This window comes from Muntiacus reevesi, chromosome 8, assembly GCF_963930625.1.
Source record: "Muntiacus reevesi chromosome 8, mMunRee1.1, whole genome shotgun sequence".
Classification (NCBI taxonomy): Eukaryota; Metazoa; Chordata; class Mammalia; order Artiodactyla; family Cervidae; genus Muntiacus; species Muntiacus reevesi.
Window position 1 is genome coordinate 31,608,882 of NC_089256.1, and position 24,676 is coordinate 31,633,557.

Sequence of the window (24,676 nt, forward strand, 5' to 3'; positions counted from 1 at the left end):
CACATTAGAAATTAAAACTGAAAAATGCTTAAAATACTCTAATTCATCTGAAAAAAATGACAATCAGCCATATGATAATAAAAATAACACTTTTATGAAAAATTTTCTAAATAAAAACATAATCAGTGTGAAGAGTAACGTTGCCTTAAAATTTTGCAAGTCTCTTTAACTGGCATAGTACAAAGTAGGGAGTCTTGGATCTGCTTCTGCATTCAGCCTTGCCATCAGTTGTGTAGGTTGAAGTCTAGGAAGAAAATCTGGCATCACAAAGGTTTCTAGTTAGAAAAGGGAGAACCTTAGGTTGAAGTGTTCTGAAAGGGCCTCAGGGACCCTGGTCCTGAGAACACATTGAGAGGAGATGGCCTAGAGATCAGGGATCCAGAAATGTAGAAGTTCACTTTTGTTTTATTCCAGGTGGTATCAGCTGGGGTCCTGTTATTCTTATTCTTTTAGATGGAAAAGCTTTACATTCTTCACTCCTAAACCTAGATGTTGCACGCTGAACAAAATTTAAGGTTTTATAGAGCTCAGTAGTTCAGGTCTGAGGTATAAAATAATGTGACTGTTCCAGCCAGAGGGGCTGGGTGTGTGTTTATGCTGCATTAGCATATTATTGGCATAAACAGAATTTAGCTGCCTGACCAGGAAACCCAACTGGGTGTTATTATTTTTGATTTTATAAAGAAACTTGATATGAGCAATCCTACAAGATAGTGAATGTATAACTAGCTAGTTTTAAGTATCTTTTGCTATTTATTGAGACCTGTAAGCACTGTGTATCCAGTCCTTCCCTGTTCTGCCCCAGTGTGCAGTGTTGCTGTACTTTGCAGATGCAAAAATAGCAATTCTTTTAAAATGTTGACTCTACCAGTTTTGTGGCCGAGCTGAATCAGTTTTCCTCCATAATTAAACTGAACCAGCGGTGTTACTGGAGCGTCAGAGCCCAGAGGGTCAACCAAAGAACCACAGGGGAGTCGTTTTTAAATTGTGTCCTTTTGGTCTGATTCTGTTTTCTCTTTATAGGAAATGACTTGCAGTTGAGCGAGTCTGGCAGTGACAGTGATGACTAGAGCCGGATCTTTTGAAGTCAACTTTTTGGTGCACAGATCTGCCACGAGACCAGGCTGCTTTAACGTGGCATCCACACTGAGAGGAAGACATGGGGATCGTGACTCTAGGAGGAATTGGAGGCTCTGAAGCGCTCAGATGTGCATGTCTTTAACTTAGCGGTGATGGGTGATTTTCTCATGTGATTTTTGAACAATCTCAACGTTTCAAAGTTTTAAGTAGATCTATAGCAGAACTAACAGAATTGTATCTCTATTTGGTTAGCACTGTTAATGGAAACCATACAAACGTGCCCTGGTCTAGGTTCCTCAAAGGCCACTTCTCCTGGCCAGTGTTTCACTTTCAAACCTCAGCAGCCACCAGCGTGGCCAAGTGGTTTGCCCCAGTGAAAGGAAGCTCAGTCTCTGACATGTGGGGGAGAGGGCAGCCTGCAACCCCAGCATGGGAACATGTTCCAACCACTTCCAGTTACAGAACCGCGGCAGTGAGGAAGTTCTGTCTGACCCAGCCTGGCTGGCCTGTGTGGAAATGGACTTCAGGATGGGGTAGGAGAGCGTCAGCAGGGGGACCTGGATCGTGGCTCAGCCTCACGTCTGCAGATGAGGAAGGGATGGGCCTGGCTGGTGTGGGGCCAGCGTCTTGCCCCAGGCCAGGCCTTCCCACTGCTCCCACCCCTGAATCTCCTATTGGAACCAGAGAGTCTTGTCCATGGGCCTGTGTAAGAGCTGTGTTGTGCATTAGAGCTTTTCCTGGATTCCAAAAGATGGGAGTGTGGGCTCCTTCTAGCTCCAGTTTAGATCCACGCAATCCCTGAATACATCAGTCCCTCATGAGGGGAGTGGGGGAGCAAATGAAGCCAGCAGCCACGTTGCTGATGCACGTGACTCACTTAAACTGGGGCTTTCAGCTCTGTGTGGATCCATAACAAGAGGGCTTCTCTTGGAGGCTGCCAGCAGGGACTGGAGTGGGACGGCTGAGGTGAGGAGGCCTCTGGGCAGATGCTCTCCAGACCGGGGTCCAGGTGGGAGGCGTGCAGTGTGCAATGAGCAGGTGTTGGCAGGGCTCCCCACTTCTTGCTTTTGTACCACTGTTCTTCCCTGGCTCCCAAGCTGACTTGTTTTTTATACACAACCAGAAGAAAGTCACAGGATTGCCTCCTGCGGTATGCCCTTTCCAGATGAATCTGTCGTTGCGGGAAACCGGTCACTAGGAAGCGTTCCGTATACAGCAGACGTTGTGATAAGGTGTCCCACAATTAGTGCATTAGCTTGGAGTCGCCCATTCTGTCATTTGAATGATTATGTCCTGAGAAATTTCTGTCTGCTTCGATTCAGCGGTATTGAGAACATGAAGACTGACCTTCCTCCCTCTGGGTGGCCTCTCCTTGGCTAGTGGAGGGAAGCAGTCTGGACCCAGGAAGAAGCTAGGTGATGGGTGGCAGGGGCTTTGAGTTGAGCCTCACGAAGTCACCTGTGTCCCCCGCGCGGCGGCCCCAGTTAGCTGGAGCGGGGCTGGGCAGCCTGCTCACGCCGCTCCTCCACCTGGGCTTGGGGTCAGGCCGGCGCCTGCGCTGGGTCCTCAGGGGCCACACCAGCACCTGCGCTGGGTCCTACACCCGTCATGGGGCTTCGTGGAGTTCATGGCAGGTAGGAACTTCCTTATAATGAATTGATTGTTTTTAATGTATTGGTAACGACAGCTCAGGGAAGCTGAAGGTCATGGTTGTGTGTGTTAGTTGCTCACTCATGTCTGACTCTTTGCGACCCCATGGACCGTAACTCGCCAGGCTTCTGTGTCCATAGGATTCTCCAGCAAGAATACCGGAGTGGGTTGCCATTTCCTTCCCCAGGGGATCTTCCCCAGTGAGGGATCAAAGCCAGGTCTCCTGCACTGCAGGTGGATGCCTTTCAGTCTGAGCTACTAGGGAAGCCCGAAGGTGATGGTTGGGAGACTTGGATTGTTTCTAGATGTGGGAATTGTTTCACCACTCTTCACTTGCTCAAGCTGGGGCAGGTACCAGGAACTTGGACTAAAGATAGATCTATTTAAGCCTCTCTCCCTCGTTTCCTCCCGTCAGGCTTGATGTATGTGGCCAGCCTGGGGTCTGGGCCTGTCTGGTGCCTGCTGGTGTCTGGGCAGTGCTTGCCGGTGGCCTGGGCCTGGGGGTGGACTCTGCACGCAACCCCCGCCCCATCCCCACGTGCCAGCCCTGCAGACCTGTCCCAGCTGCAGGCCCAGCCCTGGTTCTGTTCTCCGCACAGCCTGTGCCTGTTGCCTCTGCAAGCCCTCCAGCTTTGCCCAGCAGAGTAAGGAATCCTTGCTTTTTGGAAATGAAGCCTCCAGCCTCACAGATTCCCCCTCACGAGTGCCCTTCTGCCAGCCAAGCTGGACCTGTTCTTCCTGCCTCTGTGCCTTGTCAGCCGCCTGCCCCAGCCCCGCTCACGGGGTTCTCTGGGTGCCGCCAGCCGGAGTGCCATGCGTCCACATGGACCTTCCCCTTGCCTAGCGCTGGTCGGCGCGGGCCCCGAGCAGGCCCTGTGGTTCTCTCCTCTCTTCCCTGGAGCACGCAGGAGCAGACTGGAGAGGCTCACGGCCTGGCGGGAAGGGCAGAGAACCACAGGGGACACTCCCGGCCTCCGGAGACAGCTGGAGACTGTTCGCGCCGGCTGTCCTGGTTTCAAAGTCTGACCGAAGCATTAAAACGGCCTTTCCTTTGTTCTGTGTACCATCTGTCACTGTGGGTGCGTGTGCGAGGTGTGAGGTGTGAAGACTTAAGTCCGAAGCACATGAGGAGCCATGGGAAGCAAGCCACCGTACAGGCGTGATTCGGGGAAACCTAACAAACTAGAGATGTGTCATGATGCCACTCATTAATTCTTTTATTTCTGTAGCAGAATCATTTTTTTAAAGTGTGGTTTTAATGTGTATGTGTTTCAGTGGTGGGAAAACTTGAAAATTCCAAGATCCTTATTACTTCCCTGTTTGAGAGGCTGGTTAAGTAGGGTGTGTGTGTGGGGGTGTGTGCATGTGATGTATTTATTACACTATTCTGAAAGAGTAATTGTTATGTGGATATACATTAGGTACAGCCAAATTGTATGTTTCCATTTGGTGAGGAAGGTAGGATCCATAAAACTCAGGCCTTAACCAGTAGGTTGGACGACAAGACCAATTGAAATGTCATGAAATGTCTTTGTTGCTCCTGTTATTTCTGTCTTGATTTAATTGTCTCGTTCTTTAATGATTATTAAAATCTTGTGCCTGAAAGTTTATTTTGCTTAATTATGAAGTAGACATGCATGTTTATATTTATGCAAAATATTTGCTGTAAAGGTTTTTTTTTTTGGTTTACTCTTTTTAAAAAGTCACTATATTTAAGTAAAAAATGAAGGTCAGAAATATACATGTCTCGCGTTTTCTTTTTTTACTAGAAATCGATCTAGGAGTCAATGAAAAATGTAGAGTTCTTTTAAGAATCATTTGTGCTTAAGACTACTTATTTAAATTGATTCCCTTTTTCGTTTGTTGTTTCTCATCGTTAGGATTTATACTTCCGTTTTAAAATGCGTGAAGATCAGAACTGAAGGATGGCTGTAGCAAGCCGCATGGTGTCTGAGGCCATACTGGGTCTGAGAACCCTGGGGGCGGTAAACTGATTCCCTAGACGTGTCTCCTAGTCATTTTAGCTCACCTGGACCGCCACGCTACACAGAGGGCCTACGTACACCCCTGACCCCCAGTCGACACGGTCTGGACGTGATCCTACTACCTCCTTGCATCCCTCAGCTGGACTGCAGCAGCACCTGCACCTGTCTGGGGGTCTCAATGCCCCTGACGTCCTTTTCAATTCGCTGGTGTCTTCAATCTGTTGGGTGCTCGGTAGATTTGGGCTGAATACAGTTACATACTCAGGGAACAAGACTGGGAATCCTCGGCCGCTTACCCTGCAGATGTCCCCCACGCCTTCAGGTAGACACGGGAGACGAGCCCGGACTCCGGGAGCAGCGGTGCAGGGCAGTCACCTAAGGGAGTCTGATCCTCAGTGAACTGTTGCTGTTACAGCAGTAGTAACAAACCATTCCAAAGCCGGATGCTTAAGATAGTGTTTATTTTGCAATTTAGACCGGATCTGGCTGGACGGTTCTGGTTTTGACTCCTTCCTGTGCCTGGGGTCTGACCGGTTTGGCCGATCTGGGGTGACCTCAGCCCACGCAGCGCAGGCCGCTCAGGTCAGCTCCATGTCCCGTTGTCCAGCGGCTGGGCCTGGGCACGTGGCCACGGCAGGGGCAGGGGTGCTGGACATCACGACTGCTGACACCTCATTGGGCAGAGGAGGTCACTGGGCTGGGTTCAGGATCGAGGGCACGGTGGGTACAGACATTAAAGCAGCCCACAGGAGGAAAGGCGAACTTCACCGGGTCCCGGGAGCGGTGGCAGTTATCGGGCAGTTACTGCCGTCGTTCTCCTCCCTCCGTGGGCTGTGTGTCTCCAGCTGGGCTGGGAACCTTGGGCCACAGGATCGCCAAGGCCGCTCGGGGCTCTGGCTTTTCTCCTGGCCGGATGGGTGGAGGAGAGGCCGGAGGAGCTGACAGATCCGAATTGATCCCTACAGAGGGCGCCAAGTGCAGGCCGCAGGCTCCCTCAGGGCCCCGTCCATTCACTGCATGCGGTTTGCTAACCTACACTTTGCAACCCAGAGCGCCACGCTGGTTACCCATTGCTAACTAACAAATTGACCCAAAAGTTTGTGGCTTAAAAAGATCACCGTTTCATGTGATGGAATCTTTTAGTTAAGAATTAGGACAGAGCTGGGCTGGGCGATTCTGCTTCCTGTGGCTTCAACTGATGTCAGTCGGCAGATGGACAGGCCCGGCTTCTCTCCCGTGTCTGGCTCGTGGCGGGCTTGGCTGGAAGCAGGCTTCTTTGGGGCCATACCTGGCCTCTCTAGCAAGGCAGGCTCAGGGAGTGTGTCTTAACGCTGGCTGGTTCCCCTAGGACACGTGAGAATCTGTGTGGTCTCTCATGACTTGGCCCCGAAGGCACTCCGCCACAGTGTTCTATCGGTCAGAGCCGTCAAAGGCTCACCGAGATTCAAGAGGAAGGGACACAGACGCGTCCCCCTTCAATGAATGAAAGAGTCACCCACTCGGGGGTCCCCAGCTGTCTTCCCTGTGTTTGTGGCCTTGCCTGCTTTGGGCTCCAGAATCACTGCAGATAGTGATGGCAGCCATGAAATTAAAAGATGCTTACTCCTTGGAAGGAAAGTTATCACCAACCTAGACAGCATATTATGGAGAAGGAAATGGCAGCCCACTCCAGTATTCTTGTCTGGAGAATCCCAGGGACAGAGGAGCCTGGTGGGCTGCCATCTATGGGGTCGCACAGAATTGGACACAGCTGAAGCGACTTAGCAGCAGCAGCAGCAGCAGCAGACAGCATATTAAAAAGCAGAGACATTACCAACAAAGGTCCGTCTAGTCAAGGCTATGGTTTTTCCAGTGGTCATGTATGGATGTGAGAGTTGGACTATAAAGAAAGCTGAGTGCCGAAAAGTTGATGCTTTTGAACTGTGGTGTTGGAGAAGACTCTTGAGAGTCCCTGGGACAGCAAGGAGATCAAATCAGTCAATCTTAAAGGAAATCAGTCCTGAATAGTCATTGGATGGACTGATGCTGAAGCTGAAACTCCAATACTTTGGCCACTTCATGGGAAGAGCTGACTCATTGGAAAAGACCCTGATGCTAGGAAAGACTGAAGGCAGGAGAAGGGGACGACAGAGGATGAGATGGTTGGATGGCATCACCGACTCAATGGACATGAGTCTGAGTAAACTCCGGGAGTTGGTGATGGACAGGGAGGCCTGGCGTGCTATAGTCCATGGGGTCGCAAAGAGTCAGGCACAATTGAGTGACTTAACTGAACTGACCTGAACTTCTGTGGTGGTTCTCAGGTGAGATATCTACCCAGGGCAGGCTCCTAGGTCCCCCATCCAGCAGCATCAGCACCCCCTGGGACCTTGTTAGAGGCCCGAATTCTCACACCCCAGACCTGCTGGGTCAGAATGACCAGCCCTTCAGCTCATTCTGACGAACCCTAAATCTTGAGAACCACCGCCCCAGGACATAGCTCCCTTGGTGAGCCTCGGTGATGACCTGTGACCACGATGACCGCCGGGAACTTCCCCTCTAGGTGTTGGATGAAGGTGACTAGGGCTGGGTCGCCCGTGGAGGGTGGTATGTACTGTTTACAGGTTGGAACACTGAAGATGAAATTCATCATGGCCCTTGAATTGACCACGGGCAGAATTTCATGGTGGTGTGGGTTTCTTTCCCTTTCTGTGAGGGGACTGGGCTAGGCGGGGAAGAGAGGCAGGGGAAATGGCTGGTTTGGTAAGGTTGTTTCTTAGAGGCTTGTCTAAAAGTCAGCTGCCTGGGGCCGAAAGGAACTCAGGTGAGCCCCCCAGAGAGAAAGCCCCTCTTATAAAGGCAGTGTGCATCCTTTTCCTCTGTTTCTTGGAGGGGTTGGGTGTTGGATGAAGTGACGGTATGTATGTGTGCTTAATCGCTGTCTTGTCTGACTCTGTGACCCCGTGGACTGTATCCTGCCAGGCTCCTCTGTCCATGGGATCCTCCAGGCAAGAATACTGGAGTGGGTTGCCATGTCCTCCCTCCTCCAGGATATCTTCCCAACCCAGAGATCGAACCCAGGTCTTGCACATTGCAGGCAGATTCTTTGCTGCCTGAGCCACCAGGAAAGCCCAACTCCTCACTCCTGCGTGATGCATGGTGCGCACCCCCCCAGCCCCCGCCACCAGGAGATGCCGGTGGGGGACCAGCCCACACCCTGGAGCCTCTGCGTCCATGGTGGTAACTGGGCTGCTGTAAGTCTCCTTGGTGAGTCGCCAAGGTCCTCGAGCTGGGCACTAATTGTCATCACACAGAGGGAAGATCTGAGTTTCCTTGAAAGTTTAAATCGGTTCCCTCTGCTCTAGGGGAGGGCTGGGGTGGACAACCCAAGTAAAGCAGTCATGGGAGTTGGCTCGTTAATTGTAACGGAGTGTGGAGAGTTAAGCAGTTTGGCCCATGGGTGCCCTGCACACGGCTCTCAGTGATGGATGACAGGTGTGTCTGCCCCAAGACGCTCAGAAGTTTCATCCTGCCCGCTTCCCAAGCCCTGGCTCTTCTGTCCTCGCTACCAAGTTTCCTGCAGAGACTGCTTACCAATATGTTACTCCAACAACTTTGCAAAGTAGACACAGGAGTCCTGGGGCCAAACCCCATCCCCACACTTCCTTAGTGATGATGGGAGCGCCTGGACTGGCCTAGGGAATCCCAGCCAGGGGTGGATCCTTGGGGGTCAGCTGAACAGAGCTTGGCCTCCATTACTGGTGAAAGAGTAAGCCAGTTCCGGCTGGGAAAGCGCAAGTCAGCCCCGTGCCCCATTCACAGACAGCAGGCCCAACCACAGGTAACTGCAGAGTTAACAGGAAGCAATCTGTCCCCAGGTCACTGCAGCTCTGAAGGGTCATCATCACACCTTTCTCGCCTCTGGCCTTCTTTCCAGTGACATCCCCAGCCTTGCTTTGTCACTCCTGCCACCTGCGCAGAAATCACCGTGGAACTTTGAGACTAAAATCATGGGCTGTCAAAACTTTGCAGTCTGTAAGCCTGTCAGTAAGTCAGGAAGCTTATTATACAGAGTGAAGTAAGGCAGAAAGAGAAAGACTAGTACTGTCTATTAACGCATATATACGGAATTTAGAAAGATGGTACTGACGATCCTACACGTAAGGCAGCAAAGGAGACACAGATGTAAAGAACAGACTTTTGGACTCAGTGGGAGAAGGCGAGTGTGGGATGATTCGAGAGAATAGCATTAAAACATGTACATTACCATATGTGAAATAGATGACCAGGGCAAGTTTGATGCATGAAGCAGGACATGCAAAGCCAGTGCTCTGGGACAACCCAGAGGGATGGGGTGGGGAGGGAGGTGGGAGGGGGGTTCAGGATGGGGGGACACATACCTGCGGCTGATTCTTGCTGATGTATGGCAAAAACCATCACAATATTGCAAAGGAATTATTCTCCAATTAGAATAAATTAATTTTAAAATGAATAAAAAAAAAAAAAGGAACGTCCCATTCTTGCCTGGAAGACCTGAGCTGTGTGCACCCCTTCAGCAGAGAAGCAGTTTCAATTTCCACCCTAGATGCAGCGCTTCTAAGAGAGGTTTTCAGGAACAACATGCCGAGGTTTTTGTAACTTTATAGTTTTCCACTATTCGAATCAGGACCCAGGTCTACCTGACAGTCCAGGCTCGATGTCGATGCCTTTGCTTTGCACTGTCCAAGCCGGCTTCATTTACATTCTGTTTATCTACCCCCCCCCCATCCTCTCATTATCTTGTTTTTCCTGATTTGATGAGAGGCCCCATTGTTCCTGGGGTGTTTGATCTCCTACAACAAGTGAGTAAACCTTGTTGCTCTACCGGTCCCTCCCTGGGACGTTTATTGGGTAAGCTGTGTGCAGCAGAATTTGAGATCCACTGAAGATCCCCTGGAGAAGGAAGTGGCAACCCACTCCCGTATCCTTGCCTGGAAAATCTCATGGACAGAGGAGCCTGGTGGACTGCAGTCTGTGGGGCCGCAAAGAGTCGGGCATGACTGAGCGACTAACATGCATGCATGCTCTTTCAATGCTTTGCAGCACAGGCTGTGGTCCAGACTGCTATCAAAAATGAGCTCATAACCAGCATCAAAGAGGGAAGAATAACTTGGGTCCCCAAAGAGAGGATTGATTCAGCCTAAGTCACTAAACAATAATAACAGAAGAAATTCAACAAGTTCGTAACAGTTTCTAGAAGTCCAAAAGTATAAGCATGTTATCTCTGAAGTGCAGCACAACGCTGAATAAGGTACGATTATTCCCAGTACGTGGGCTTCCCAGGTGGCTCAGTGGTAAAGAATCTGCTTGCAATTCAGTAGATGCAGGTTCAATACCTGAGTCAGGGTGGTCGCCTGGAGAAGGAGATGGAAGTCACTCCAGGGTTTTTCCCTTGGAAATCCCATAGGCAGAAGAGCCTGGTGGGCTACAGTTCCGTGGGGCCACAGAGAGCTGGACACGACTTAGCAACGAAACAACAATTCCCAGATGAGAACTGAGACCCAGATGAGAAAGCAGAGACTCAGAGACGTTAGGCAAATAAGGATAGTTAAAGAGTGCGTTGATGACAGCCAGGGTTCAAATCCAGATTTGTGCATCTAAGCTCTCTGGGTTTTTTCACGAGCTACACCACATCTTTCATGACCGGTCTCACCCTCAGAGAGCCAACCTTTCCAAGTAGACCCATCAGAACCAAGCCAGAGCCTTCTGGAGGGGAGTGCCACCAAGTGTTCACCCCAAGTGGCTCAGCACCCATTCCTGCTGAAAGGAAAAGCAAATCTGGAGAGATGGCCCCTATAATGGACCTGTGTCCTCAGCCCCCAGTGACTCCATTCCTGCTCGCCGATACCCAGTCCAGCAGCCACCCCCTCCCCGCACAGCCTGTGTGCTTCTGGAGAATTCCCAGGGTGTGGGCTAAGGGTAATCTTAAAACCTTTGCCATCCTGCATTCAGGAACCCAACTATGATCTAATCAGCAGGCAGCTTTTTTTTCTGATAATAGGAATTGGTTCAAGAATGGGCGTGTCAACAAGACTCAAGGCAAGATTTTTCCGAGGACTCCTGGGGGAAAAAAATAAAAGTTCTTGAGAGCCCCTGGGATAGACGTTCTGTCTTCCTGTGGACATTGCAAGGTGCAGATGTCAGCCTGAAGCTGGAGTGGTCAGCTTGTGGCCACCCTAAGGCTCGCATGGACAGGAGAGGTGCAAAGAGCTGAGAGGATAGATCAAGCAAAGAGTTGGAGCAGGAGCCTTGATTGAACCTTGCCTGATCTCCAATCCACTCCCAGAACTTGCATCGGTGATCTGAGCCAATAAATTCTACCCTACGGTTTATATCAAAGTTGGATTTTCTGCTACTTGCCAGAAAAAGCATCTGGACTGACACAGCCTCCATTGGCGATCGTATTCTGAAGGCCCTGCCATTCTCAACCACCTCCACCTGACAGCTGAGAGTCGCTAAAATCCATCACCCGTCTGAGAACTGGCCCTGAAACACCCGAGGGCAGAGTCCACCCCCAGAAATAAGCAGGTGTAGTTGGAGGGGAAAGTCAGCCTCTGTCTCACGTCTCTCGGGGAAGGAAACCGAGGCTGTGGGAAGTGATGGACCAGGCGTGAATCAGGCACAAGGGTCTCCCAGCTCAGCGCCCTCCCAGCCCCGCTGCCCCAGTTCAGCTCCTCGCATGAGCAGCAGACGACCCCGGGGGGTGTTTCTGCGGCGGCCGGGGGCCCCCTGCCCCTGGGGAAACGGTCCCCTAACACTGCGAAGCTGGCATTCATGGCGGCCCAGGGCCCACGTTCCCTGAGCTTTCATCTTCCCATTTCAGAGCCCTGAAGGGGTAGGACTACTCTACAGATGGTCTTAACACCTGTGACCTTGAATCCTCTCCTGAGCCTTTCAGAACTCTCCCTAGAAACACCAGAGCTGGAGGCAGCCCCCCCCGCCCCCCAAACTGTGCAGTCCCGGATCTGGAGCGTAGATGGGGGCTCCCACACAAAAGGAGTACCTACATGAAGATCAGACACAAACTTACAGGTTAAGTAGGTTCTGCTTACCCAACTAATAGCACTTCATAAAGACCTAGAACTGTTAGATTCCTCACAGTCTCCCATGGCCCCACAAGGAGAGCAGTCACCAGCCCCACCCCGGCCAGTCTCACCCCGGCCAGTCTCACCCCAGGATGTGTGCCCACGTGGAGACCGAGCCTGCGTGTCCCAGCTCCATCGATGACCCCTGCAGACAGCCTGTCCCCAGCCACCCTCCCCACCCCCATCCCACGCTGACAGGTGTGTGCGAACCACACTCAGGAGGACAGGTGTGCAGAGAGGGCCATGCGGCCCTGGAAAGGGGTTCAGGACCACTCAGGTGGGGAGCGGGCTGTCCTGGTACCTGCAGCGTGGGGTGTGCAAGTGTCACCGCGGCCTTGGTAGGCTCACAGCCAGAGGAAAGCCAGAAAAGTGCCCTCCGAGGACTGGGAGCCAGGACGTGGCCCGCCCTGGCCAGCTCCGAGGGCAGTATTGGACCTGCATTCTTTCCTACCGAAGATGGTAAATCCAGGCTGGGGGCAGGGCTGGCTGAGCAAGACTGGGCTGGGTTGGGCATGGTGACCTTGGACATGAGTTTCCTTTCTTGGATATCGGTTGTCCCTGGGGGAGAGCAGAACTGCTTCCCATTCTAGAACCCTCTGTGGAGTCTGGGAAGCAGACTTGGTTTCAGAGCCCTCATTCAATCCAGGAGTTCTAGGACAGCAGCCCAAACCCCCAGGGAAGAGAGAGCCACAGCTGGGAAGTACACGGCCTTTTATTTCTTGGTTTCACATCCGAAGATGCCGGGATGAAGGAGGTGGCTTCACATGGGGACAGACATGGGCCATGGACTATCAATCAGCCCAGGACTTGCAATAGAGGCAGAAGGACCCAGACTGACCAACGCGTCCAGCTCCAGGGACACCACCCCGGGGTCCAGCCCGCCCATGACAGGCCAGCAGCACAACGCCAAGCGCCCAGGACGCGGGCAGGCTGAACAGTCTGTACACACCGGCGGGAGGGTCCATCCATCTGGGAGCAAACAGGTCCATGAGGTCTGCCGTGGGGAAGACGTGTCTCCCAACAACAGCTAAGCCCCACTCAGGGGAAACGACGGTGGAAGGCAGCTCAGGGACGCGCAGGACTAGCAATCCTGTAGAAACGGGGCTCAGGCGCGCGCACGCGAGGACAAAGGCACGTGCCCCGCAGACTGGGAGGGAGGTCCCAGGGCTCCCGGAGCGGCGCCGGGACAGACAGACACCGGCGGGTCCCAGAGCTCGAAGTCGGTGGCGCGGCCCGGACGGGAAAGCCCGACGGTGCGGCTGCTGGCGCACCAGGGATGCTGGCGCATCCCTGAATGAGGGATGGACACGGGGACGTTCACAGGACGGAGGCCGCGAGCGCAGAGCCAGGGGAGGTCAGGACGGCGCCCTGGACGGAAGCTCTGAGAGCCGCCCCTTCGGAAACGTCGAGAAGGTCGATGCGCTGCGCTCATCCGCGCTGCTGCAGAACGCGGGTGGGCCGCCGACCCAGTACTTATTCACATTTGGGGCGCTTGCCTGGGGAACCGCCTCCGCTTGAGGCCGTGGCCAGCTCCGGGGGGGAGGGGGGGGTGGATCTCTCGGCGGGCCAAGATCTGGGGCCTCCTCCAGAGAACAGGCCCGTCTCCCCACCCGGTGGTTCCCAGGCCCCGGGAGACCCCCGCCAGCGGCCGGGGAGATGCCTGCGTTTCCAGAGGTCAGAGGGGGCAGAGAGGCTGCTCCCCGGACGCCCCCCGCGGAAGGGAGCAAACAGTCCGTGTGCGCCTAACAGTGCGGAGCCAAGTCTGCGGCATCGGGAAGGCTAAGCGCCCGGCAGACGGGTATCTACATTCGGCCGCAGGGTCGCGCTGGGCGCGGGGTGGAGGCCCGGGGCGAAGACAGGGCGCAGGGGTCCTCGGTTCCTCCAGTCGGACCGCGTTACAAGCTTGTCTTAGCAGCAAGAGTTTGTCCTTGTTTCTGTGGCACGAAGGTGGTGGACACTGGACCAGGATGGGGTGAGGTCAGTCAGTCTGCCGAGGGTGGAAAAGCTGCTACCGGCCCCGCGGAGGTCGCTGCCTCCTCCCGGGGGCCCTCAGGTGAAGTAGCGGCAGGGCGTGGAGTCGATGAAGCAGTACGGGGTGCAGCGCAGGTCTCCGTACGACCTGGGGGAGGACACGGGGCAGTGGGCAGGAGCCCGGGACACAGCCACGTCCTGGGACTCCGGTGCAACCTCGGCAAACGGCTGCTCCCCTGGCCAGCTGCCTAAGGGCCGGGGGCTCCAGGGAGGTGAGGGGCCGGGGGGGGGCAGCCGGGTCCAGGCCTCTGGGGCTTTCTCCCTTGAGCAAAGCCGAGGGGTCTGGGGGTACAGGCTTGGAGGGTAGCCTTGCCCTGGACGCAGCCTCTCGGAGACAACCGCCCCCTCCTCCAGCGCCACCCTTAGACCACACGGTACTATTTCTGAACTGTCTAGTGTGGCGGCCACTGGCCACAGATCTTGAAACAAAGTTAGTGGGACCGAAGAATTGGATTCTTAACTTGATTTAAATAGCTTACCTATGTAGCTGTTTAAATCCTACACCTACCAAGTTGCAGAGCACTGCCTACACATACACAAGCCCCAGCGATAATTCTGAGACTCTGTCTTAACCTCACACCTATTTTCACAAGCATGCCCCGAGGCTTCTTGGGATTACGAGAGTAACCACAGACAGCCAGGGTAAGTCTTGGGCTCCACGCACTCTGTGCCCCAGGTCTGATTACCCACACTCAGGGGTCTCCACAGGCCATCAACCAGCTCAGACCCTCCGCCAACTCTCTGGCCGGGCCTGGCAGGAGCCTCCCTACTTCAGAGAAGGGCAGTGACCGCAGACGGGCAAGAGAAGGGCGACGCACACAGAGGTGGCCAGGTCTTGGCCCAGCCTGCGGTGCTTGGGATAGGGGTGACGACAAGTCTGAGCTCTTCCCCTTGGTTGGATTTGTTGGTGTGCATTTGGGGGTGGGCACCAGGAGACCCTCCTCCTTGGAGGAGAGGGGCGGGCCTGGGGTCTGTCCCCCAGCCCTGCCCAGGGCCTGGGTCCAAGCCCACACAGGAGGGCGGCTGGAGGGAATACGGGCTGGAGAGGCGGACCCCTGAAATCCCAGCCATCCACTCTGGGACAATGGGAGAGGCAGGCCGGGGCCTGGGGGAGCAGCCGCCTCCCCAGCTCTCCCAGAAGCCCCTAAGCCCTGGTCCGGTGAGGTCTGGGGTAGGGGGCGCCATTCTGCTTGAACAGCTCAGGAGACTCCCCTCGCGGGACAGAGGCCTCCCCTGGGCCCGGGAGATGTCCTCGTGGAGGCCAGGACACCGGCATGCTTATCCTGAGCCACATGGATGCCCACCGAGGGGGCCTCAGACACAACTGCCGGGGTGCTGGCAGGAACACTACGTTCCTGGGCTTCTCTTGGAAGAGCCGAGGTCAGCAAAGTGAAGTACTAACTCTGGCGGGGCCTCCACAGCGCCCGCAGGCCGCCTGCCCCCCTCCCGGGCCCCGCTCCACGGGCGGGCCCGCTCCTCAGGAGACCAGGCCGGTCCCGGGAGAAACGGGGGACAGAGCTGCTGAGCCTGAGCCACGCAGGGCTCAGAGGTGGTGCCCCGTGCCCGCCCAGGACCCAGGTGGGGCTGGGTCACACAACTGCGCTGACACAGCCCCCCAACGTGAGCCGGGGCTGCGTGACGTGAGCCGGGGCTGCGTGACGTGAGCAGAGGCTGCGTGGGACGTGAGCTGGGGCTGCGTGTGACGTGAGCTGGAGCTGTGTGACGCGGGGCTGTGTGTGACGTGAGCCGGGGCTGCGTGCGTCGTGCGTCACCGTTCCCCGGTGTCCACAAAGCCCCAGGCACAAAGAGCTGCTCAGGAACGTATTTGTGAAGGAAAGCGGGGAGCCGGGGAGCGGTCAAGCCCGCGAGGCGGTCCCTACCCGGGGAGATAGGTCTCACAGGTCAGGTGGCCGAAGTCCGAGCCGTCGCAGTCCTCCACGCCCCGGTGCCGGTGGCCGTCTCCACAGTAGGCCCGGCGGCAGCCTGCGGGGACACAGCCCTGAGGGGAGGGGAGGGGACGGCCCGGCAGGACCGCTCACCAGACGGGCCCTTCTCTCGCGCGCGGCCTTCCACAAGGGTCCAGACCCCAACCCCACGGAAGGTGGGCGCTGGGCCTGGTCCAGGCCTGCCGTGCGTCAGCCGAGAGCCCACCCCGGCCTTGGTGTCCTTGTCCCAGCCTGGGGCCTGGACAGTTCCCCCCCCCCCCCCATCGCGGGACCACTGCTGGTTCCCGCACGGCAAGGGTCAGGAGACCGCGGGCCCCAGGCTCAGTGACGGCTTGGGGCTGGAGGCGCTCTGGTGTCTGCAGGGAGCCTCCAGGTGACCCTGTGTTCCCATAGGAGCCAGACCGTCTTCCACCGTCTTCCACTGTTCTCGCCGGAGGGGAGAGGGGCCGGGAGTATGAACTCTCGTCTTTACAGCTTGCCGAAAAACTAAACTGGAGTCGCTCAGTCGTGTCTGGCTCTTTGCGACCGGGTGAACTGTAGCCCACCAGGCTCCTCCGTCCGTGGGATTTCCCAGGCAAAAGTCCTGGAGTGGGTTGCCACTTCCTCCTCCAGGGGAATCTTCCCAGCCCAGGGATCGAACCCGGGTCTCCCACATTGCAGGCAGACGCTTTACTGTCTGAGCCAAAAGGGGCTTGAGACCCTTAGGCAGTCCTTCCTGCTGTGTCACCTACACGAGGGGCCGGGGGCCTGCGGACAGAGCCGGCCTCTCAGGAATCGAGGCCCGGATCCGTCAGGGGAAGAGCAGCTTCCCGGGAGAAGCAACCGCTTCAGCCTCCGAGCTCCTGGCTGGTGAGGGACCCGCACTGGGCACCCACGCGTCCTAGGCCTTGACCCGGAGCCTGGCTCCTCCCCGCAGGGCCTAAGAAGCCATGCAGGGAAGGGGCGTCCGGCCCTGTCGGCACCCAGACCGTCCCCGTGACATCGGCTCATGGAATTTCAAGGCTTCTGCCGTCCATGCCCATCACACCTAGTTTTCAGGGACGCCCTCAGTCACCCCACTCACCCCATAGCCGCCCCTCTGAGACGAGGTGACTCAGTGGAGACCAGGTGACTTGGTGGCTCTGAGCACTGCCTCCGAACTCCACCTGACTCTGAAACTCATGCTGCCCACCTCACCTCCTGCTTTCGTCCCTTGACTTTTAAAAGAAGAGGGAAAAGAGACGCTCTGGTGCTAGGACGCCTGCTTGTCCCATCACGTCCGTGAGCCTGAGGGCCGCTTGGCCGCCCCGTCCCCTAGTGCTCAGCTTTGAAGACTCCGTCTGCTGACAGCGAGCCCGATTCAGAGCCTCGGCTTCTCCCACCGGCTTCTCAGTCCTCCTGCACCACCTTTCTCTTTCGATGAGAGTGTGGGTTTTGCCAAGAAGTAGGATTCAGGAGAAAAGGGAGGGCCCCGTGGCTTTTCCGGGGCCCAAACCCTTGATGGCAGCCCCATCACCATCCTCGGAAGGTGGGATGGTTTACATCTGGCCTGAGCGAGGACGGTCATCCCCTCTAGCAGCCCAGCGCTGGCTCTAGGAACTATCCAAAAGCAGCGCAGCCTGACCCCCGCCCCGCGGTGGGGCTTGCTGGTTCCCCGGGGCCAGGCCCCACTCACGGATGCAGTCATCGCCAGAGTCTGTGTTCCCGTCGTCACACTCCTCCCCCAGCTGCAGGACCCCGTCCCCGCAGGAGCCGCGGTGGTCTCCAGGGTAGTCCTGGGGGTGGACAGGTGTCAGCTGGCCGGAGAAACACAGCGCAGTTACAAGGGACGGCGTGCCAGGCAGCCTGGGACGCCGGGGACAGAGGAGCCGGGTGGGCACAGGGCGGTGGAGACAGGGCACTTCTGTCCCGGGGCCAGAGCTCTGCGGTCGGTGGGGAGGCTGGGCCTTGGGGAGCCCGGGGAGCCCTGTCTGGAGCCTGGACCCAGAGCAGAGGCTGCAGGCGGGGGCCTGGGGCCCAGAGAGCTCTCAGAGGCCAGGTGAGGGGGCGCTCAACCCTCCACAGAAAGCTCTGCTCCCGGCCTCCCCTTCCTTCACAGGTGCGTCCCTCTGCGGAACACCACCTTGGGTACCTGGACGGGGAGCCAGCCAAGGCTGTCCTTGAAGTACAGGGACCTCTGGTCTCTGCGGAAGGCGATGGCGTTCTGGGTGTTCAGCCTCTCCAGTTCCTCCTGGTTGTTGACCACAAAGATCTGCCGGAGAACACACTGGTGAGGGTCCCAGAAAACACTTCCCTGGGGAGCAGGGCTTAAAGAGCCAGAGGAGGAAACAGGCCCTGTTGGGGGCTGGTGGTCAGTGAAGAGGGCTGGCATTTGTGCTCCAGCGTGCCTCCTGAAGTGAGGGCTAATGATTCCCACAGCCTCCCAACCCAGTTCAGAATGTCTGAGTTTGGAATAAAAATATCTACCAAGGTTTACCTTTGAAGTGTTACAAAGACTTCAATAAAAAGGTGATGTCATTTAATCAAGTCTTTCAACATCTGGAAATGACTTAAAATTCTTACACTCAAAGGCATTTATTACAATGCTATTATATCAGGGAAAAGCTTGGAGCACTTGATCCATTTCTGAAAATAGGGCTCTGGTTAAATAAATCATAGCACAGCCACCTGATGCATGGATTATTATGTGTCCATTTGAACGATGAATTTGTGTCCAGGGTTTACTTCAAAGTAATCCAAAGGAGGGTGGGCTGTCATACATTAAATATAAAGAAGAAAGGAGATGAGCTGGGACTTGATCATTGTTGAACTTGGGTAAAGAGGACATGGGGGTTCCTTACACTATTTGTTCTGCTTTGGTATTTACTTGCAATGTTCCACAATGTGTTTCTTAAAAAAAGACAATCTAGTGGTTAGGACTCAGTGCTTTCACCGTTGGAGCCCAGGTTCAATCCCTGGTCAGGGAACTAAAACCTGCAAGCTGAATGGCATAGCCAAACAAAAACGACACAGAAAATGCTCCACAGTGGACCCACAACGATATCTAGATTTTCTTCTTTGGATTTTCCCCTTTTTTTCCAGTTTCCTATAACAAGTTTGTGCCCAGTGTAACAGGGAAATAAATTTTACTTAAAAGGTTTATACAAACCCCAGGGGGTCATCAATCATGTCCTGAGGGGTGAGCACCTCAGATTCCTCCCAGAAAAGCCTTACCACAGGAACTCGGGAGCTGGGCCCATACACAGACTCCCCGTAGGAAGGGTTATTCACATTCATGGGAGGTCCACAAAGACATCTTCCTGGGGGCCCAGGAAATCCTCTTTCCCCCTTGGGTCCCATTACAAGTTGTCCTAGAAAGCAACAAACCGCTGTTACCAGAGCAAAGGAAGAGAAAAGCAAATAGCCCAGGGAGGCGTCCACAAGCTTCACGACAGAAAGAAGCCTGAAGTCCACAGTGTTGCAGAGAGGCCTGGAGGAGAGGTCCTGAGAGGTACTTCTGGTCCAAGCTGTGGGTCCCCTAAACACAGCACCTTTGCCAACCCTCTTCCTCCCTTCCCTCTCTCCACAGTTTAGACACTAGACATTCTACTCCCCAGACCCCCTTGCCCCTGGAGGTGACCATGTGCCACAGTGTTGGCCAATGCAAGGTCTGTGATGGAAGAAGGGTGAGCTTCTGGGAAAGCCTATCCTGATAAGGGAGAAGCAGAGCTGGATGGGGACATCGCTGCCTCCTCCTTCTTGCCTGGAAGACAGACAAGATGGCTGGTGCTGCAGCAGCTGTGCTACGACCCTGAAGTAAAATAAGCCAGCATACAGGGACGGCAAGGGCCTTGTGGGACCTGGGACCCTGAGAGTGACACCTAGAGGCTGAACCAAAGCCAGCCACTGTCTGCCCCTGGACTTCTTTGTTGTAGGAGGAAAACAATCCTTTATGTTTTGTGTGCCAAGGTTCTTCAGTCGTGTCCGACTCTTTTGACCCCATGGACTGTAGCCCACCAGGCTCCTCTGTCCATGCAATTCTTCAGGCAAGATTACTGAAGTGGGTTGCCATGTCCTCCTCCAGGGGATTTTCCCCACCCAGGGATTGAACCTGCGTCTCTTAAGTCTCTTGCAGTGGCAGGTAGGTTCTTTACCACTATCGCCACCTGGGCAGCCCAAGATTACTGAAGTGGGTTGCCATGCCCCCCTCTTCTCCACCCAGGGATCAAACCTTCCTGTTACATCTCCTGCATTGACAGGTGGGTTCTTTACCACTAGCACCACCTAAGAACTTCTTATTGATGAGCATGTTACTGGCTGATGACTTTCATTTTTTCTTATTCATTTTATTTTTTTCTTATATGTAGGAACTTTACAAAGGAAACTCTTGAGTGTGGGTTTCTTTGATTTCTTCTAGAAGAAAATGGAATGTTTGAAAATGCTCAGCCTATTTTTTTTTTCTCTGATACTGAGTGTCTGAAAAAGACATGATGGGGAAATTCACTCCCTGCTAGGTGGGAGACCTGCTAGGGTTGGTAGTTCTCACCTGGACTTGTAAAGGCCATGATGCCCAGGCCACACTCCAGACCAGTTCCATCAGGACTGCTGAGAAAGGAATTCAGGCAACTGTGCTTTTCAAAGCTCTTGTGATGATTCCAGTGAGCACCGAGGTTTCGAGCCACTGGGCTTGGGAAATGGTCTTCGCACAAACCCCCTCCAGACTGTCCTCCTCTCCAGCCTCCATCCCTCCCTCACCAGGCACCTCCTCGCTCACTCCTGATCTGGGTTCAAACATGACTTTCTCAGGAAAGCCTTCCTGAACCCTCCTGCTCCGTCCTGCTTACACTGAGGACAGTTCTGTGGTTCCCCACGCCCTGTCTTACTGGCACCTGTCTCTGTGATTCAGTTCCCTGTAAGATCATCTGGCCAGCCGCGTCTCCTGGAAGAGTGGATGCTCACCTCCACGAGGGCAGGTGGACGCCTGTCTTCACTCACCAGGGCGTGGCACCCAGCAGGGGACAGAGTGCATGTTTGATGATCAGATCAAACATCGGATCAGAACGAACCCAGACGAACTAAGCTCTTTGGAAAAGACTAGAGGTCCCTCTCTAGTTGGCAGAAAAATGCTAGAGCCAGGGCCATCCAACAGGAAAAGATGGGCACTGAAAACAGAAATAAGTAAATACCCCCTCCTTCTGGGAAATTACGCACGGGCTTGGATATGAGCCAGTCGTTGGTTTCAGGTTGGACAGCTGTGCCCAGGGCAGTCAGCAACTGGGGACACAGTCTGCACATCCCACGAGGGTGTGGAGAACATGACCCCAGGGGAGAGGTCTGGGTCAGAACCCCGTGGAGGCAGTTGCAGTAGCAGGAGGAGACCCCTGTGGGGCCACCCACATCCTGAGACGTCCTGAGCTGGTGGACAGATCAGAATGCTGTCAGCCTTTAGGGAAGGGAGGCCCGCCAGCATCTTACACCAAGCTGTGGTCATTCGTCCTAACCAGAAATAGACACAGTCTGGGTGGAATGCCAGTCTCCTGTTCAGAGAGAGACTCCACCCACTCAGGAATGCTCTGTGGAGTTTGCACCTGGGGAAACTGAGATGGGAGTGCTCTGTAGCCAAGGATGGGAGAGCATCATGCGGGCCACCTTCCAGCTGCCTGTGCAATTCCAACTTTTCCTCCAGAACCATGGTATCTGTCCCGTTAATCCAGCTAATCAGTGGTGAGGCTGAGATTTGACTTCATATCCACCTGACACTAGGCTGTTCGAAAGACATACGTCCAAGAATTACTGATTCCTGCCAGCGTGCAGGAAGCTGGCAATTCCCAGGTAGCACATTGATTCACTTATGCCCTGTCTGGGGGCAGAAGGACTCCGCCAAACTCGTAATTTGGTTATTGCAAATTACATTTTCAAGGCCTTTTGCTACTGTTCCCTCCTCCGGCCCCCAGCCCCTCTTTTTTGGTTACCTTGGGTCGTGACAAGCTCCTGCCTCCTCCTGCTCCATCCTGCCCACCCCCCCACCCCTCCAGCACTGGTCAACAGCAACAGAGGTGGCCTCGAGACAGGACAACAGGACGTGGCGGGGAGCCTGCTTCCTGCCCCCTCCCCCTACCACTTCCTCCCAGCTGTCCAGGGGCATCTGTTACATCTGCCCGATTCCTGCCAGGCTGCCCTGAAGGGCATAGCCGCCTGAACTCCCCAGCCTCAGCCTCTCAGAGTGTGTTCAGCGAGCAGCCTCTCCATCTCCTGGCAGCCAGAGGACCAGCTCTGCCTCGCTGCCTAAGGGACCTCCCATCCCCACCGGCTGCTGCTGCGATGGGAGCAAGTCTCGAAAGGGAATCTGGGAGAAAGTAGAGGAGACCTGGGCCGTCCCATCACCCCCACCCCGCTCGGTCCCTGCAGAGGCTGCGTGGCTGCATGGGAGGGTCAGGGGACTGGGCATCACAGGTGGATTTCGGACCAGGAGTGGCCAACCAGTCTGCTCGGTGACCTTGGGGGATCTCTGAGGCTCGAAGTTCTCATCTACAAAGAGAGGGTAGGATCAGACCAGGGGAGGTTAACCTGGGGCCCACAGAGCCCGAGAATATCCCAAGATGAATTTGGGACAAGGGGTCTGGAGCTCTGGGTGTAGGTAGACACGTGTTTTTTTCCCGAGAGTGGAACTTCACCAGGCTCTCAAAGGTAGTCTCAGAAATGAGTTTGTAGGCCTGTTCCAACTCCTGATGATGATCTAACTGGGCACAGGGAAGGTCTCTTCTAAATGCCTCCCTCTCTTACTGTCTCCACCCCCCGCCCCCCAAAAAGAAACATTTCCCAAGAGCAGGATTCTTGCCCCATTTTCTTCAGTCCCCTCACTCTGGGAGGCTCCACAGAGGGGAAGTGACCCAAAGGAAAGCACAGGGAAGGGACATCAGTCAAACAGCCCCCCTGCATCCTGCTTGGCTGCTGTGCAATGATCGGGGGGGGGGGGCAGCCTGACAGCTAAAGGGGCCCCGGTGTGTGAGCACCTACAGGTGGGTGCAAATGGGGGGTGCAAAGCTGACTCAGCCAGGACCCTGCCTCAAGGACCTGCCACCAGGAGGAAGAAGAGACACACCTGTAGGAAGCAGTTACCAGCAGGGGACTGTTGCAAATGCAGCAGGGACCGCAGCCCAAGGGAAGAAGATGTCCCATCAGGAACCAGGAAGGGTGCAGAAGAGAGAGCTCGGGAGGAAGGAGAGGAGGTGGTGGGGTGGTCCCGGGGCTGACAGGAACGCTCTGTCAGGCCAGGTGAACCAGAAGGACTGTAGGAATATGCTCCAGCCCAACCAGGAGCAGAGTCCTCTGACGGACAGAGGGTGGTGTGGGGGAAGGGGCCAGGCACAGGGCAACGGCACAGCGGGCTGAAGGAGAAGGCGTTGGAGAACCAAGGAGACAATACAGGGCTACACTGGCCCTGTGACAGGGAGGGGCTGCAGTCCCCCAGAGGCTGACAAGACAATCCAGCCAGCAGCCAAGGGGGCGGCTAAGGGTCTCCAAGTCCTGCCCTTCCCACCCCACCCCACGCTTGAGGGGGGAACCGGGATTCAAGTCAGATACACTGTGGGACCACTGAGGTCTTCGTTTGAGGAGGATGCCACCCAACCACAGGCTCCCTGGCTATTCCTTAGTTTTGTGAGCCCTTAAATACCCCAAAAAGAAGAGGTGGCAAGAATACACAGAAGAACTGTACAAAAAAGATCTTCACGACCCAGATGATCACGATGGTGTGATCAGTCACCTAGAGCCAGACATCCTGGAATGTGAAGTCAAGTGGGCCTTAGGAAGCATCCACTACGAACAAAGTTAGTGGAGGTGATGGAATTCCTGTTGAACTATTTCAAATCCTAAAAGATGATGCTGTGAAAGTGCTGCACTCAATATGCCAGCAAATTTGGAAAGCTCAGCAATGGCCACAGGACTGGAAAAGGTCAGTTTTCATTCCAATCCCAAAGAAAGGCAATGTCAAAGTGGGCTCAAATTACCACACAATTGCACTCATCTCACACGCTAGTAAAGTAATGCTCAAAATTCTCCAAGCCAGGCTTCAGCAATATGTGAACCATGAACTTCCAGATGTTCAAATTGGTTTTAGAAAAGGCAGAGGAACCAGAGATCAAATTGCCAACATCCGCTGGATCATTGAAAAAGCAAGAGAGTTCCAGAAAAACATCTACTTCTGCTTTATTGACTTTGCCAAAGCCTTTGACTGTGTGGATCACAACAAACTGTGGAAAATTCTGAAAGAGATGGGAATACCAGACCACCTGACCTGCCTCTTGAGAAACCTCTTTGCAGGTCAAGAAGCAACAGTTAGAACTGGACATGGAACAGCAGACTGGTTCCAAATTGGGAAAGGAGTATGTCAAGGCTGTATATTGTCACCCTGCTTATTTAACTTATATGCAGAGTACATCATGAGAAACACTGGGCTGGATGAAGCACAAGCTGGAATCAAGATTGCTGGGAGAAATATCAGTAACCTCAAATATGCAGATGACACCACTCTTATGGCAGAAAGTGATGAAGAACTAAAGAGCTTCTTGATAAAAGTGAAAGAGAAGAGTGAAAAAGTTGGTTTAAAGCTCAGCATTCAGAAAACTAAGATCATGGCACCTGATCCCATTACTTCATGGCAAATAGATGGGGAAAGTGACAGACTTCATTTTCTTGGGCCCCAAAATCACTGCAGATGGTGACTGCAGCCATGAAATTAAAAGATGCTTGCTCCTTGGAAGGAAAGTTATGACCAACCCAGACAGCATATTAAAAAGCAGAGACATTACTTTGCCAACAAAGGTCCGTCTAGTCAAAGCTGTGGTTTTTCCAGTAGTCATGTATGGATGTGAGAGTTGGACTATAAAGAAAGCTGAATGCAGAAGAATTGATGCTTTTGAAT

The 24,676-nt window shown here is 54.4% G+C and overlaps 2 protein-coding genes across 3 annotated transcripts in view; one reads left to right on the forward strand and one right to left on the reverse strand.

Moving 5' to 3' along the window:
- The window catches only part of EAF1 (ELL associated factor 1), a 14,104-nt gene extending 9,635 nt beyond the window's left edge, over positions 1 to 4,469 (forward strand). The window contains exon 6 of the mRNA XM_065943147.1: positions 1,024 to 4,469. Within this exon, the coding sequence (XP_065799219.1) occupies positions 1,024 to 1,070 (47 nt within the window). The 3' untranslated portion in view covers positions 1,071 to 4,469. The remainder of the gene's footprint in view (positions 1 to 1,023) is intronic.
- Positions 4,470 to 12,568: 8,099 nt separating this feature from the next.
- The window catches only part of COLQ (collagen like tail subunit of asymmetric acetylcholinesterase), a 63,042-nt gene continuing 50,934 nt past the window's right edge, over positions 12,569 to 24,676 (reverse strand). Inside the window, exons 13-17 of one of the 2 annotated variants that reach the window (XM_065942640.1) lie at positions 18,988 to 19,124; positions 17,906 to 18,025; positions 17,450 to 17,549; positions 15,730 to 15,832; positions 12,569 to 13,937 (exon numbers count right to left, since the gene is read on the reverse strand). In XM_065942640.1, the coding sequence (XP_065798712.1) occupies positions 13,868 to 13,937; positions 15,730 to 15,832; positions 17,450 to 17,549; positions 17,906 to 18,025; positions 18,988 to 19,124 (530 nt within the window). In that variant the 3' untranslated portion in view covers positions 12,569 to 13,867. Of the gene's footprint in view, positions 13,938 to 15,729; positions 15,833 to 17,449; positions 17,571 to 17,905; positions 18,026 to 18,987; positions 19,125 to 24,676 lie in introns of both variants that reach the window. The other variant, XM_065942639.1, reaches the window with a different exon arrangement.